This window comes from Scyliorhinus canicula, chromosome 4, assembly GCF_902713615.1.
Source record: "Scyliorhinus canicula chromosome 4, sScyCan1.1, whole genome shotgun sequence".
Taxonomy (NCBI): domain Eukaryota; kingdom Metazoa; phylum Chordata; class Chondrichthyes; order Carcharhiniformes; family Scyliorhinidae; genus Scyliorhinus; species Scyliorhinus canicula.
In genome coordinates, this window is record NC_052149.1 from 209,187,044 (window position 1) to 209,204,685 (window position 17,642).

A 17,642-nucleotide genomic window follows, 5' to 3' on the forward strand; every position below is an offset into this window, starting at 1 on the left:
AAGCGGGAGGCAGCGAGGGAGATCGGGGGAGTGAGGGAGGGAGGGGGAAGCATGGTACGAAGTGCGGTGGGTATTAATGGGGTCTTCAGGGACTTCTATGAGGGACTGTATCGGTCTGAGCCCCCATCGGAGGAGGGGGGATGGGTCGCTTTCTGGACCGGCTGAGGTTCCCGAGGGTAGAGGAGGGGCAGGTGGCGGGGCTGGGGGCACCAGTTGGGTTGGAGGAACTGGTCAAAGGACTAAGGAGTATGCAGGCGGGGAAGACACCTGGGCCAGATGGATTCCCGGTGGAATTCTATAGGAAGTATGTGGACCTGTTGGGCCCGCTGCTGGTAAGGACATTCAACGAGGCAAGGGAGGGGGGGTCCTGCCCCCGACGATGTCTAGGGCGCTGATTTCTCTAATTCTGAAGCAGGACAAGGATCCCTTGCAGTGTGGGTTGTATAGGCCGATTTCACTCCTTAATGTAGAAGCAAAACTACTAGCAAAGATATTGGCCATGAGGATCGAGGACTGTGTTCCGGGGATCATACCGAGGATCAGACGGGTTTTGTGAAAGGGAGGCAGTTGAATACCAACGTACGTAGGCGCTTGAATGTAATTATGATGCCGGCGGTGGAACATCGGGTATCGTTGTATGCGGACGATCTGTTATTGTATGTGGCGGACCCGGTGGGGCGAATGCCGGAGGTGATGAGGATCCTTACGGAGTTTGGGGATTTCTCCGGGTATAAGCTCAACATGGGGAAGAGCGAGCTATTCGTGGTGCACCCGGGAGACCAGGAGAGGGGGATTGGTGAGCTTCCGCTAAAAGGGCAGAAAGGAGTTTTAGATACCTGGGGGTGCAGGTGGCTAGAAGCTGGGGGGCCCTGCATAAGCTCAACTTAACGAGGCTGGTGGAGCAAATGGAGGAGGAGTTCAAAAGGTGAGATATGCTGCAGCTCTCCCTGGCGGGTAGGTTGCAGTCGGTTAAAATGACAGTGCTCCCGAGGTTTTTGTTTTTGTTTCAGTGCCTCCCCATCCTGATCCCTAAGGCCTTCTTCAAGCGGGTTAACAGGAGTAATATGGGGTTTGTGTGGGCGAAGAAGACCCCGAGAGTGAGAAGGGTGTTTCTGGAGCGGAGCAGGGACGGGGGGGGGGGGGGGGGGGGGGGGGGGGGGGGGGGGCTGGCGTTGCCTAACCTCTGCGGGTACTATTGGTCTGCCAACGTGGCGATGGTACGCAATTGGGTAATGGAGGCGGACGGGACGGCATGGAAGAGGTTGGAGATGGCGTCCTGTGTGGGCATGAGCCTGGGGGCGCTGGTGACGGCACCGCTGCCGCTCCCTCCGACGAGGTACACTACGAGCCCGGTGGTGACGGCGACCCTCAAAATCTGGGGGCAGTGGAGACGCCACAGTGGGGAGGTGGGGGCTTCGGTGTGGTCCCCGATACGGGAGAACCATCGGTTTGTCCCGGGGGAAATGGATGGGGGTTCCGGAGCTGGTACAGGGCAGGAATTAGGAGGATGGGGGACCTGTTCATTGACGGGAAGTTTGCGAGCCTTGGGGAGCTGGAGGAGAAATTCGGGCTCCCCCCTGGAAATGCCTTCAGATACATGCAGGTAAGGGCGTTCGTTAGGCGTCAGATGGTGGAGTTTCCGCTGCTGCCGGCCGCGCAGGGTCCAGGACAGGGTGCTTTCGTGGGTGTAGGTTGGAGAGGTTAGGATCTCGGCAACTTATCAGGTGATGCAGGAGAAAGAGGAGGCCTCGGCGGAGGAGTTAAAAGGTAAGTGGGAGGAGGATCTGGGGGAGGAGATCGACGAGGGTATGTGGGCGGATGCATTTGGAAGAGTAAACTCTTCCTCTTCTTGCGCGAGGCTCAGCCTGATACAATTTAAGGTGCTGCACAGGGTGCACATGACCGGGGCAAGGCTGAGCCGGTTTTTTGGGAGTGAAGAAAGATGTGTAAGGTGTTCGGGGAGTCCAGCAAAGCACACCCATATGTTCTGGGCACGCCCAGCGTTGGAGGAGTTCTGGACGGGTGTAGCGAGGACGGTGTCAAGGGTAGTGAATTCCAGGGTTAAGCCAAGCTGGGGGCTCGCAATATTTGTGGTGTCAGGTGAGCCGGGAGTGCAGGAGGCGAAAGAGGCCGGTATTCTGGCCTTTGCGTCGCTGGTAGCCCGGTGAAGGATTCTGCTACAGTGGAAGGATGCGAGGCCCCCAAGCGTGGAATCCTGGATTAACGACATGGCAAGGTTTATTAAATTGTAGAGGATGAAATGTGCCTTAAGGGGATCTGTACAAGGGTTCTTCAGGCGGTGGCAGCCGTTCCTAGACTTCCTGGCGGAGCGACAAAACTTGGAAGTATTGTGAACTGTGAGGAAGATAATAATAAACTTCAAGAGGACTGGTGAAATGGGTGGTTGTGTAGCAGAATGCAGAAAATGCAGAGAAATGTGGAGTGAAATATTGATAGGGAAGCAATTTAAAGTAAAGGGGGAAAGGAGCAGAAGTACCTGGGCTGCATGTGCACAAATTATTGAAGCTATCAGAGCACATTGAGAAAGTGTTTAATAAGGCATATGGGCTCCTGGGCTTTATAGGGGCAGAGTACAAAACAAGGCAGTTATGACAAACCTTTATAAAACATTGGCTCAGCCTTAACTGAAGTATTATGTATAATTCTGGGTACTACGCTTTAGGTAGGACGTGAAGGCATCAGAGAGGGTTGAGAAAAGGTTTACGAGAATGGTTCCAGGAACGAGGAACTTCAGTTACATAGCGAGATTGGACTGATCTCCTTAGAGAAGGTTGAGAGAAGATTTGGTAGAAGTGTTCAAAATCATGAGGACAGAATAGGTGGTGAAGAACAGTTCTCATCGATGGAAGGGTCAAGAATCTGAAGACACCAATTTAAGATGATTGGCAAAAGAACCAAAGGTATTGTGAAGAAAAACTTTTTCATGCAGAACGTAGTTCAAATTTGGAATGCATTATCTGAGCCTGTAGATGAGGTGGATTCAATCATGGCTTTCAAAAGAGAACCAAATAACTATCAGAAAATAAAAATCATGCAGGGCTATGAGGAAACAGCATGGGAATCGCACTAACTGAGTTGCATAATCTCTTAGATGTGCAATTAAATTTAATAGCATTAAGGAATAGACTATACTGTGGTGCAGTGGTCGCATCCTTGTCTCTAGGCCAGAAGATCTGGATTCAAATCACACTTCAGGATCTGATGGCCAAATAGGTTGATTGCAAATTCTTCCAATACGCCTGATAGTAGGCAGTTAGAGCAGAATGCAACGGCAAACCACTCCTGTATTTTGCCATGGATCGATCCAATGGAAATCCACCGTCACCAACATCCCCTTAGGCATTGATACTTGAAGGAAGAGGATTAAGGAACAAACTGCACTTATGCAGTGTTTTTAATGAAGTAAAATGCTCCAAATGCTTAAGAGAAGCATTATCAAACAAAATGTGACACCAAGTCACAAAATAAGATATAATAGATGACTAGAGATTTGGATGCGATTCTCCCAAAATTGAACAAAGTCCCCTCGCGAGTGTGTTAAGCCACTTGTTTCCTGGCGCTTGCAGCGCTGAGAAACACATGGCTATTCAACGTGACTCGCATTGTATAAGGGGACTGAATGGGCAAGATGTGGTCGAGGCATACAATTTTTTACAGTGGGAAGTTCCGCTCGCTGGAATCCCAATCTCCAATCCCCCAAAATGACCTCCAACCTCCCTCCCCCTAGCCCAAACACACTATGGGAGGGTCCACACAACTCCTCTGCACCTCCCCCAAGGCCCATGCTGGGCACTCCCAGCCCAATTGCACGCTGTGCCACCTGGGCACCTTGGCAATACCAGGCTGGCACCCAGGTGGCACAGCAAAGGTGACAGGCTGGCACTGCCAGGCTGCCCAGGTGGCCGTGCCAGGGTGCTCAGGTGGCACCAGCAGTGCTAGGGTAACACCCTGCCCAAAGGGCATATAGCTGGGTGCCTCCAATCCCCTCGAGACCCCCATAATTGCCATGCCCTCTGATCCTCGTTTGTGGCAACCAGTACTGAATAGCGCTCGCCCAAGGTATCTGAGGCGAAAGGGATGAATCCCAAAGCCTCAAGTACCTCAGGAATCGGCACATTAGGGTGAGGCTTACGCCTCGCTCTAACATGCAAATTTGCCAAAACGTGATCCCGCCTACATCTTGTTGAATCTCACGAGCCGTGTAGATCTGGGAGCAGGGCCTCCCGGCTTTAATCGGCCATACTGCGCAAAGTACATTTCCGGTGCACCGTGGCCATTGGATTGCGCCCTTGCTCTTGCTTTTAAACAAAATATTAAAGGAGGAGCAAGAGATAACAAAGCGGACAAAGCATCTTACGAAGGGAATTGCAGAGCTTCTGGCCAAGGCAGTCGAAGGCATAATTGACGATGGAACAGAGAATGAATTTGGGGCGCGCATGAGGCCAGAACTGGAGCAACACAGATTCAACATTCCAGGAAAACCTGGGGGGGGGCAATTCTCCGAGCCCTGCGCTGGACCGGTGAATCGCCGCAACCGTACCACGACGCCAGAGCGCGATTCTCCGAGGTGCGGAGAATCGGCGCCATTTGCGCTGGCGCGTTTGGTGTGGCGCTGGCTGCTGAAATTGGCGGGGCCGCCAATTCTCCGGTTCGGATTGGCTGAGCGGCTGTCCTGATATGACAGAGTCCCACCGGCGCCGTTCACCCCTGGTCGCTGCCAGCAAGAACTCTGCGGGAACACTCGGGGGGCAGCCTGTGGGGAGGGGTGGGGGGCTCCTTCACCGGGGGGGTGGGCCTCCGATGGGGTTTGGCCCGTGATCGGGGCCGCACCAATTGGCGGGCCGGCCTCTCCCCCCCGGGCCTACTTTCTGGTGCAGCCAGCCCCTGAACACCAACCCCATGTTGGGTCGGGACCAGTGCGCGTAAGAAGTTCCCCGCACATGCGTAGGATGTCGCAGCCCATGCGCATGCGCAGGATTGAGCGGGCCCAACTGCGCATGCGTGGGTTGGTGCGGCGCCAAGGAAGCTGGAGCGGCGTGAACCACTCCAGCGCGGGGCTGGCCCCCTGTGGGGCCAGAATAGATCGTGCCCGGGACCTGTTCGCGCCATCGTGAAATGTGGCGGTGTTCACGACAGCGCGAACACTTGGCCTCCATATCGAAGAACCGCCCCCTTGAACTTTCAGGTTTCCTAACAAAAAATCTGCCCCAGCCCTATTCAGCTTTGACAAAGATTCATCCAGACTCGAAACATTAGCTTCCTTTTCTCTCCAGAGATGCTAAGATTGTCCAGTATTTTCTGTTTTTGTTACTAAAAAGTGATCCCGCCCACAATGGGCGGAATTCACATCGCGCCGTCTCATGAATCATGTTAGATCTCGCGAGGCGTTGTGAGCCGGGTAGATCATGGGAGCAGGGTCCCCCGGCTTCTAGAGGTCATGCTGCACCGTGGTGAGCTGCTTTTCTGGCGCAGGGTTGCCATAAATCACGCCCTAAGTATCGTTTGATAGCAGTAGGGAACTCGTAGGCACAGCCGACGGGAAACTCCCGGCAAAACCCGCCACAAATGAACTTAGAATTTTTTAGTTCAATGATTGGAAAAGTAGCCCAGCAGGAAAAATAGTGGAACAGCAATGGCCAGGGTTTTTGGGGGTTATTCGGGAGGCACAACAGAAATTCATCCCAAGGAGGAGGAAACATGCTAAGGGCAGATCAAGACATCCATGGCTGACGAGGGAAGTCAAGGACAGCATAAAAGCTAAAGAAAAAGCATACAAAGTGGCGACGATTAGTGGGAAGCCAGAGGATTGGGAAGCCTTTAAAAGCGAGCAGAGTACAACCAAAAAAAATAACAAGGGTGGGGGAGAAGATGAAGTATAAGTGCAAGCTTGCTAGTAATATAAAGGAAGATAGGAAGAGTTTTTTTCAATATATAAAAGGTAAGAGAGAGGCAAAAATAGACATTGGACCACTGGAAAATGCAGCTGGAGAAGCAATAATGGGAAACAAAGAAATGGCAGACGAACTGAATAGTTACTTTGCATCAGTCTTCATGGTGGAAGACACCAGTGGGATGCCAGAGCTCCAGGCGAACCAGGGGGCAGAGGTGAGTGCAGTGACCATTACTAAGGAGAAGGTTCTGGGGAAACTGAAAGGTCTGAAGGTGGACAAATCACCTCGACCGGATGGACTACACCCTAGGATTCTAAAAGAGATAGCTCAGGAGATTAAATGAAAAATGAAAATCGCTTATTGTCACGAGTAGGCTTCAATGAAGTTACTGTGAAAAGCCCCTAGTCGCCACATTCCGGCGCCTGTCCTGGGAGGCTGGTACGGGAATCGAACCGTGCTGCTGGCCTGCATGGTCTGCTTTAAAAGCCAGCGATTTAGCCTGGTGAGCTAAACCAGCCCCTTGGATTGTGGAGGCATTGGTGATGATCTTTCAGGAATCACTGAAGTCAGAAAGGGTCCCAAAGGAATGGAAAGTGGCTAATGTAACACCACCGTTTGAGAAGGGAGGGAAGCAGAAGATGGTAAATTATAGGCCGGTTAGCCTGACTTTGGTCATTGGTAAGATTTTAGAGTACATTATTAAAGATGAGATCACGGAGTACTTGGAAGTGCATGATAAAATAGGACTGAGTCAGCACGACTTCGTCAAGGATAGATCATGTCTGTCAAATCTGTTAGAGTTCTTTGAGGAAGTAACAAGGAAGTTAGACAAAGGAGAACCAGTGGACTTGATTTATTTAGATTTCCAGAAGGCCTTTGACAAAGTGCCGAATAGGAGAATAAGTTAAGAGCCCATGGCGTTAAGGGTAAGATCCTGACATGGATAGAGGATTGGTTGACTGTCAGAAGGCAGAAAGTGGGCATAAAGGGGTCTTTTACAGGATGGCAGCTAGTGACTAGCGGTGTGCCTCAGGGGTGGGTGCTGGGACCACAACTTTTCACAATATACATTAATGATCTGGAAGAAGGAACTGAAGGCACTGTTGCAAAGTTTGCAGATGATACAAAGATCTATAGAGGGGCAGGTAGTATTGAGGATTTAGGCGGGCTGCAGAAGGACTTGGACAGGCTAGGAGAGTGGGCAAAGAAGTGACAGATGAAAAACAATGTGGAAAAGTGTGAGGTTATGCACTTCGGAAGGAGAAATGGAGGTATAGACTATTTTCTAAACGGGGCGATGCTTAGGAATTCAGAAGCACAAAGGGACTTGGGAGTCCTTGTTTATGATTCTCTTAAGGTTAACGTGCAGGTTCAGTTGGCACTTAGGAAGGCAAATGCAATGTTGGCATTCATGGCGAGGTGGCTAGAATACAAGGCCAAGGATGGACTTCTGAGGCTATATAAGGCTCTAGTCAGACCACATTCGGAGTACTCTGAGCAGTTTTGGGCCCCATATCTAGGGAAAGATGTGCTGGCCTTGGAAAGCGGAGGTTCACAAGAATGATCCCTGGAATGAAGAGCTTGTCATATGAGGAACGGTTGCGGACTCTGGGTCTGTACTCGTTGGAGTTTAGAAGGTTGAGGGTGGATCTTGTTGAAACTTACAGGATACTGCGAGGCCTGGATACAGTGGATGTGGAGAGGATGTTTCCACTTGTGGGCAAAATGAGAAGCAGAGGTCACAATCTCAGACTAAAGGGACGATCCCTTAAAACTGAGATGAGGAGAAATTTCTTCAGCCAGAGAATGGTGAATCTGTGGAACTCCTTGGCACAGAAGGCTGTGGACGCCAAATCACTGAGTGTCTTTAAGACAGAGATAGATAGGCTTTTGATCAATAAGGGGATCAGGGGTTATGGGGAGAAGGCAAGAGAATGGGGATGAGAAAAATATCAGCCATGATTGAATGGCGGAGCGGACTCAATGGGCTGAGTGGTCTAATTCTGCTCCTATGTCTTATGGTCTTAATTCATCCCTATATTTCCTCAGCACTATTCTGCTTATACTGGTCAAATATCTTGCCAAAATCAATGGGAAGTCGAAGCAAAATTTTATTTTGGGTGGCATCAAAGGAATGGTTGCCAATATCATCGTGTGTATATCAGCTTTCTGAATAAGAAATTCAATTAGTCCAATCTCCTGCCTTCTCACCATAACCCTGAAAATTCTTCCTATTCAGGTAAGCCTAATTTCATTCTAAATGCTTTGATTGAATCTGCCCTCAGCACACTCAGGCCTTTACTACTCACTGCTTGAAAAAGCTTTCTTTCATATAGCTTTCAGGTATGTCAGAGGGAGGAGGTTTTGGGATGGTCTCAGAATTGGGACGAAGGGTGAACCGAGGGCAAGAATGACGAAACATTTTTTGTGCAGCCCAGAGGAGCTTGAACATAATCTTTATTGTCACAAGTAGGCTTACTGCAATGAAGTTACTGTGAAAAACCCCTGGTCGCCACATTCCGGTGCCTGTTCGGGTACACAGCGGGAGAATTTCAGAATGTTCAAGTTCAATCCTCTGTGAGGATTATTATTATTATGATGCTCCGGGCTGGGGGGGGGGGGGGGGGGGGGGGTGATGAGTCCCCATATTTAGGGCTTCTATGTTGGGGATCCCCCTATTTAGGGGGTCTCTTTATATTGGGTTCTCAGGAGGGGGCTTTGGTGGGGGGGGCTCTGATGGTGGTTGGGGGGGGGGAAGGACTGGCATTGTTTGGGGGAAATGGATGGCCCTTGGGTGGACTTTGGAGTCAACCCTCTTAATGGGTTACCCTCTTGGACCACGGCGAGCGCCACCACATCAGGACCATGTTTGTCCATATTTATTGAAATCCTCGGCCACGTGATTCCCAGCCCGGAGCATCATAATAATAATCTTTATTGTCACAAGTAGGCTTACTGCAATGAAGTTACTGTGAAAAGCCCCTGGTCGCCACATTCCGGTGCCTGTTCGGGTACACAGAGGGAGAATTTCAGAATATTCAAATTACCTAACAGCACATATTTCGGGACTTGTGGGAGGAAACCGGAGCACCCGTAGGAAACCCACGCAGACACGGGGAGAACGTGCAGATTCTGCACAGACAGTGACCCAAGCCGGGAATGGAGCCTGGGACCCTGGCGCTGTGAAGCAACAATGCTGTGCTGCCCAAAACCTGTGACTTGGCCAATAGGAAACAACATTCAAGGCCTCATCCTGGAATTGAACCCGGGACCTCTTGCATGCTCCCAGACTGAAAGGCCCAAAGCGAGAATCATACCCCTAGACCAACGAGCCGCTACCTCGTTACAGTGCCCAGCCCGATAAGTGGATGCAAATTGGTCATTAAGGCCTGTTTGCATCCATTTGAATCTCCAATTCTCTTGTCAGCGGGGGGCAGGCGCATTGCCCTGCCGCCCATCAAAATTCTCCACCACCCGCCGTTGGTAGCAGGGTTCCCGATGCGGCGGAGAATTATGCCCTAGGTCCCAATTAATTTACTAATTTGACAGCACTGACAGTATCAGAGCCTCATGCAAGGTATTTAAATGTCGCAATCATGTCTTGCATTAGCTGGCTGGAAAAAAAAAGAGTTGAATTCAACTGTTCCCACCAAGGGGGAAATGATTGGCAGCAAGTCGGTTGTTCATTTTATACTCACTCGATTTTATTTTCCAGTGAAGTCCAGGAAATTTGGATCAGGGCATTTCCATTTATTTATTACATTTCAGTCAAACAGATATCTATTAATCTTTATATGAGGCACTTAAATACGATGATTAGATTACAGCCTTGCAATCAATCCTAGTAACAACTAAGATGCTTCTCGACAGCATTGTGAATTTTACAGTGAACTAACATGAGAGAAATGTTCTCAACATTGTTAGTCTTAAAGACTGCTTTTAATTTAGTTGGATAACAGGTGGACTGAATGCTGATTTATTTGTAACAGATCACTTTAGAACCTGGCAGTTTTTTTCATTTTCAAAATCTACAATGTATCATGTGATGCAAATACAGCATCTTAAAAGCTGGTCCTTATGTTTTATTGTTTCTATCCTTATGACAGATTAATTAAGAGGATAGGGGAACAAAATATGTTAATGCAGAGGAAGATTCACAGATTTAGTTAATAAAGTACAAATCAATCAACAACCTCAATTCAAGTGCAACATTATGTCCATCATCATTGCTCTAATACAAATATAAAGGTCAAAACATTTGTTTGCTGTTTTCCAACAGACTATGGAGTTAATTCTGACTTTTTGGCACCTAACCAGTGGAGTATGTCGGTCAGTCTCCCATACACATGGAAAAGCAGCAGCAGCGATTTTGAGAGCATGACCTCATTTCATTCAGTCAATGTTCGGCAGTGTGTATTCAGGCTATCAAATACTGGGCTCAACACTAGCAATAATGGAAGTGTGGGTAGGGTGTGGGGGGTGGGCTGTAGTAGGACACAGAATCATGGTGGTAGACAGTTCTGCTCCTCCAAGTCCCACAAAAGCAATCTCAAACTTATTCTGCAGACACATTTTGGTTTTATCGCTCATTAAACTGATGGAAACTCTGACCAGTTTAATTAATAACAAAACTTTCATGCTGCTATTGTAACTATTTGAAATAAACTGGTCAATACTTCCATAAATAGAATGGTGTGGGGGCCTTTTAAGATGAGAGCAGTGATAAGGGGGTGGAATTCTCCGACCCCCCCGCAGTGTCGGGGAATCGCCCGGGGCCGGCCCAAATCCCACCCCCGCCGTGGCCGGAATTCTCCGCCACCTGGGAAACGGCGGGAGCAGGAATCGTGCCCCGCCGATCAGCGTGCCCCCCACGGCGATTCTCCAGCCGAAGTCCCGCCGCTGTCAGGCCTCTCCCGCCGACGTGGTTTAAACCACCTCTGTGCCGGCTGGAACGGGCCCCCGGGGTCCTGGGGGGGGGGGGCGATCGGACCCCGGGGGGTGCCCCCACGGTGGCCTGGCCCGCAATTGATGCCCACCGATCGGCAGGCGGGCCTGTGCCGTGGGAGCACTCTTTTTCTTCCGCCGCCACCACTGCTTCCACCATGGCGGAGGCGGAAGAGACCCCATCCACCGCGCATGCGCCGGTGGTGACGTCAGCGGCTGCTGACGCTCCGGCACATGCACAGACTCACGCCGACCGGTGAAGGCCTTTCGGCCAGCCCCGACGCCGATCGGTGTAGCGCCAAAGGCCGTTGACGCCAGTTTGGCGCCAGTCGGCGGAGCGGGAGCCACTCCGGCACGGGCCTAGCCCCTAAAGGTGTGGTTTAGGGGCTAGGCCCGCGCTGGAGTGGTTGGCGCCACTCCACTACGCCGGGACCTCCCGCCCCGCCGGGTAGGGGAGAATTTCGCCCAAGGAGTGTAGTAGGTCACCTTTAGGGATATAGATGCTGTTCTCTCCAGTTGTGAGTGAGAATCTTGAAGGCTGTGATGTCTACTCAGTGCTTGAGATGAATTTGGAATGGGAGGGGAAAATCAAGTTACCATGGTTTACATAGGTACCAACAATATAGGCAGAACTAAGAAAGAGATTCTGTTGAGAGACTATGAGCAGCTAAGGGTTAAATTAAAAAGCAGAACCACAAGGATAATAATTTCTGAATTACTATCTGAGCCATGAGCAAATTGGCATTGGATAAATTAGATCAGAAGGTTGAATACGTGGCCAAAGATCAATGTGCGACAGATGGACTTCAATTTGAGAGGCATTGGAACAACACTGGGAAAAGAGGGATCTCTTCCGTTGGGATGGGCTTCATTTGAAACGTGCAAGGACCAGTATCCTTATAAACTGAACAACTAGCTTTCTAGAGAGAACTTTAAACTAAATAGTGGAGCGGGTGGTGGGGTGGATCCAGGCAAGGGGAGATTTAGAAAGTTAAATAGAACAGACAAGCAGGGTAATGATATGGCTAATGATAACCAGAGTGTGACAGGAAGGAATATAAGAGTGCAAATCAAATAGGGTCACAGTAAGGAAAAATGGTTAAAAAGAATTAAAGACTTTTGTCTGGATTCTCCGGTCGCCTATGCCAAAATCGCGTTCGGCGATTGGCTGGAGAATCACAGTTCCTGACCAAATAGGGGGGCGGCACCGTTTTTGTGATGCACTGCCCCCTCCAAAGCGGTGTACTGACGTGTCGGCGGCCTCAGGACATTGCCTGAGGCCCGCCCCCCCCGATGCTCCGCCCCCGACCGACCGAGTTCCTGAAGGCGTTGGACACATGTGGTCTCATCCGTCGGGAACTCGGTGTGGCGGTTGCGGACTCAGTCCAACGCCGCCACAGTCGGGGGAGGGCCGATCCGCGGGCAGGGTGGACATTATCAGGGGCTGGGGGCACTGTGGGGGGGGGGGGTCCGGGGGGCACGAGCCGGCCAAAGGGGGGGACTATTTCGGGGGCCAGGTCTGCGATCAGCCGCCGCCATGTAGCACGGCATGGCCGGGGCCATATGCGTGCGCGGCCACGGACCCGGCAATTCTCTGGGCCGTATCTGCAGCTAGAAACGGGTGCTGCCTTGATGCTAGCAAAACGGAGGATCGGTGGCCTTTTTACGTCATTTTATCGCCACCGTTCCCAAGCCAGCGAGGAGACATAGCCTCAAAATCAGAGAATCCCGCCCTCTTTATCTGAAGGCCCACAGCATTTGTCACAAGTTGGATGAATTGATAGCACAAACTGACTGACGAAAAACTGAACTGGACCAGCCATTGAAATACCAGGGCTACAAGAGTGGGTCAGAGACAAGGAATCCTGCGGAGGGTAGGTCGCCTCCTGACTCCCATGAGATTGTTCACCATCTGGAAGGCACAAGTCAGGAGTGTGATGGAACACTTTCCACTTGCCTGGATGAGTCCAGCTCCAAGAACACTCACTAAGCACAACACCATCCAGGACAAATTAGCCCATTGATTGGCACCCTGTCCACCATGTTAAACATTCACTCCCTCCACCACCACACACAGTGTGCATCATCGACAACATGCACTGCAGCAACAAACTAAGCCTTCTTTGACAGCACCTTCCAAAGCCACGAACTCTGCTGCTGTAAGAGACAAGGGCAACAGATGCGTGGGAACACTAACACTTGCAAGTGCCCCTCCACACACCATCCTGACGTGGTGTTCTATTATCATTCTTGAACTGTCATTGGGTCAAAGATCCTGGAATTATCCTTCCTAACAGCACCGTGGGGTACCTGCACCACATGGATTGCAGCCTATTAAGAATGTGGCTCTCCACCACCTTCTCAAGGGCAATTAAGGATGGGCAATAAATATTAACAAGCTAGCGATGGGTATATGTTAGCCTTTAAGAAGACATGGATTTGGTTTCTCTAATTTGAGTTTGCCCTGTCACCTGTGCCAGCGAGAATGGAGAATTTGGCGCTCAGCTGAACTCCATTCACTGCAATGGGGACAGAGAAACCCGCCAGCTGAAGAATTCAGGTTATGGTTGCTCGGCAATCAAGACTGAGAACTGAGTATTCAAGGGTATTCAACTTTTGAAACTGAAAGGATAGGATAGGCAGAAAAAAAAGGTAATGGAGTAGCCCTGTTCATAAAGAATGAGATCAGTACAGTTGCGAGAGATTACTTTGGTTTGGAAGATCAAAATATGGAATCAATTTGTGTGGAGATAAGAAATAACCAGGGATAGGAGTTACTGCAGGTGTGTTAATGTATAGCTGCCCAGCAGATCCCACCTCTCCCAACCACACAACAATAACTACACTGTTGGACTGTATATAAATCAATAAATAATGGGGACTTCTAGGAAAGGTACTGCAATATCCTGGGTGATTTTACTCTTTACAAAGATTGGACTACTCAAATTGGCAAAGACAGCCTCGTGAACAAGTTCATAAAGTGTATTCAGGGAACCAACCAGGGAACGGGCTATTTTATGTGTTGTAAAATGTAATGAGACAGGATGTATAAATTATCTCATAACAAAGGATCCTTTAAGGAAGAGTGATCATAACTTAGTAGAATTTCACATTCTGTGTCCGAAACCAGTGCCTTAAACTTAAATAAAAGTAATTACAATGGCATAAAGACAGAGTTGGATGAAGTGGACTAAAAAATAGATTAAAAGCTAAGACAATGGTGGTTGACATTTAAAAGGTTATTTCATAATTCTCAACAAATATATGTTCCAAGGAGAAAAGAAGATTCTACAAGAAGGATGAACCATCTGTGGCTAACTAAGGAAGTTAAGGATGGTACTAAATTGAAAGAAAAGCATACTATTTTGGAAAGATTAGTGGTAGGTCAGAAGTTGGGAAAATTTTAGAAACCAGCAAAGGATGACTAAAAACAATAAAGAGGGAGAAATTAGAATATACCAATAAATTAGCATGAAAGACATACAATTAGACCGTAAAAGCTTATTGCTATGAACAATGCATAATTTTAAGTTGAAATTTTATATATATATATTTGTGTTAAGAATGATAAAAATGGTTTCAGTTTCATTCAGGATTTATTTATGAACTTTGGTGCCTGGGAGTCTGAATAGAGTTGTGACTAAAAGGTTTCAGGTCTTTTGGGTTTATTTGTATGTATACATTTTTAATGAGGTCTTATGACCCCTGAAGTTAAAGAGATGGATTAAAGGGTGTTGAAAGTTCAATGATGCTGAAATAAATATTGGAAACTCTTTATTGTTGTCTAGTGATAGGGATCCAGTGACACAGAAACAAAAAGCACAAGAGTAAAGAGAGGGGGAAGTGTATTAGACAGGATGGGGGTTTTAAGCATTCCAAGAATAAAAACGGCAAGGCTCGTGCAACAGTAATTAACAGAATAATCAATTGTTGGATTCAGTAAAGTGATCAGTTTGGTAGACGTGTGAGGGGGAGATTTAATTGAGGGAATTAATTTGTTTGCTCTGTAGTTGAAGAAATAGTGGGCGGGATTCTCCGGAGGCTGATGCTGAAATAGTGTTCGGCGATCGGCCGGAGAATCCCCATTTGCGCCGAAATCGGGGGTGGTGCTGCTTTTGCGATGCTCCGCCCCCTCAAAAATGGCGTGCCTGAGGAGTACATCGCACACATATGGATGGCATCAAGACATCACCTCAGGCCCTCCCCCGATGCTCCGCCCCGATGGGCCAAGTTCATGATGGCGTGGAACACATCCTTTTTTATTCGTGAACCCAGCGTGGTGGCTGCGGACTGAGATCAGCGCCGCCACAGTCGGGGGGTGTGGGAGGGAGCCGTTCTGCCTGCAGGGGGTCTTTGGCGGGGACACTAGTGGGGTGTGGCACAGGGGTGGCAAGCTGGGTTACTGGAGAACAGTATGTGGAAGGCCAGGTCCGCGTGCAGCCGGCGCCATGTTGCATGGCGCGGCTGCTGACCCGGCAATTCTCCGGCTGTATCCACAGGGAAAGCCGGGGGCTTAACACTGTGTGCCTGGTAGCCCCCCCACCAGACGGAGGATTGATGCAGCTTTTCCGCCGTTTGTTCTGGCGTAAAACGGCATTGTTCCCACGCCAGCGTCAGCACTTGTCTTCAAATCAGAGAATCCAGCCCAGTGAATTTAAAGTGGAGTGTTGGTTATTCCTGGAGAGAGATGAGTTATGTGAGAAGCAGCAGTTAATGCTCATGCGTTCTGGAAGAAAACTGTTTGCAACTGTGCCAGTTTCAAGGCGGAAGTATTTGTGTCAAGCTAGCGGTGACTCTTCACTTGTTTGGGTGCTTATAAAGAGATTGCTGGGGTAAAGGAATGGTAGGAATTTGGATTTTTATGCTTGTATTGAGAGCTTTGCAATCTTTTTGCCTGGTGCAGTATCCTTCACTTTTCTTGTTTTAATAAATATTTTTCTTATTTGTATTAAATGTTCAACAGCAGACTCCTGTGAATTTGCCCCGTGGTTTCTAACAAAAAGTTAGGGTCGATCAAGCTAGGTTTCATCTGGAATCTTACCTTTTACCTGTAATCTTATCTTCCCAGTATTAATAGCAGCTGGGATTGTAACAAATTAAAGAAAGTAACTAAAGTAAAATATGGTCCCAGAGGATGAGACAGGATGGGATTTCATGGACTCGCTGGAGGTTATTTCTGAGGTGGGGGAAACTTCATCAGGTGTGAGGGTGAGGGTTATAGATCCTTTACCATCTGAACTGACTCCTCTCCAATCAGACTCAACTACCCCTGATCACCCGACTACTCCTCCAGTCAGATCTGACTAGTCTCCCAACCAGATGTGACTAACCCCCTGACCGGACCCAACTACACCCCCACAACCAGCCTAATATCCCTCCTGCAAGACCCAACCATTACCCGATTCACCCTCGATCACCTGACTACCCCAACCCAACTACTCCTGGCAAGGTGACTCAGCCCTGGTCACTCAAATACACCCCGACTCGAATAAACAGCTCACCCATTTACCCATTCACTCACCGACCCATTTACCCATCCATTCACGAACATAATTGAAGACTAGATCTTTACATTTACCTGAATAGGGCTAAATACGGATCATTGGTGCCACAAAAATGGGGAGGGGGGGGGGGGGGGGTCGCACTTTTTCCCCAATTCTACTCTGCTTGCTGGAATTAGGGGGGGAGGCACTGTGCACTTCTCCGACAGCTCGGGTCAGAAGATCCAGAAAGAAGTGCTCAGTGACGGTGGGTTGGAAAAATCTTTGCAAGCTGCAACAATGCACACAACATTGTAATCTTTTGTTCATACATGCATATATATTCAATGTTAGATTGTTAGATACCTGTAGAGAAAACAACATTCTTGGAAATTAGGTGATAATCGACAATAGAAAACTGTGGCAACTCAATCTTCTCTACTCCAGTCACTGCCCGAGTACCTCCACGCCAGTAGAACTCAATGTCATCTGTAGTGTATCCATCTGGAAGAAAATGGGAAAGTGAATTTTTGGGGAATTCATGCCATCTATTATGTTTGACACTTGACAAAGATAAACTCTTTCAGCCATAATCAAAATTCAAACATCTACGAATGGTATTGAATATACTACTTGCTATTATTTTGAGAAAAGCGGCCAACTATTACAACTTTTAATGGAATACTACATATTTGATAAATGTGTAACACTGCTGTGATGATATGTTTAGCAGTCATATAAATGGTAATGTATACGATCTCCAACCAACAGGTGGCAGTAGAGAATAACCACATGACTCTGATACCCCGAGGAGTCCGGAGATAGTTGTCGAAGTGGATAGTCATATTTGTAGTAGCTCTTGGATAATTTGTTATAATTAGTAGTTTGTTTATATATTCCTCATAGTTATCTAACCCACACATTTTTAAAATAACAAACATTTAACTAGTCAAGAACTAGACGTTCTCTTGTGCATGTTTCCTACTGGCCAAGCACTAAAACGTAACATGTTACCAGGATTGAAGATCTAAGAAGACCAGAGACAAACTGAGAAGAAGAAAAAAAAGAAAAAGAATTTTCTACTAACCATGTAGAATACTGACAAATCTCACTAACACACGACTGGGCAACGAAGTCCAGGATGGAAGGTCTGAAGACACCACACCAGCTTCGAGTCACTGGTAATGTAGATGTGAATTGGCGCATTTTTAAACAGCAATTCACACTCTAAGTAACAGCTCTAGGTCTGCAGGCAAAGCCTGATGAACGGAGAACAGCATTACTGCTCACTGTTGTAGGTCCACAG

At 48.4% G+C, this 17,642-nt stretch overlaps 1 protein-coding gene across 1 annotated transcript in view; it reads right to left on the reverse strand.

The window, feature by feature from the left end:
- gabrb2a (gamma-aminobutyric acid type A receptor subunit beta2a) overlaps positions 1 to 17,642 on the reverse strand; it is a 414,196-nt gene that overhangs the window by 18,485 nt on the left and 378,069 nt on the right. The window contains exon 6 of the mRNA XM_038795983.1: positions 16,703 to 16,840. Within this exon, the coding sequence (XP_038651911.1) occupies positions 16,703 to 16,840 (138 nt within the window). The remainder of the gene's footprint in view (positions 1 to 16,702; positions 16,841 to 17,642) is intronic.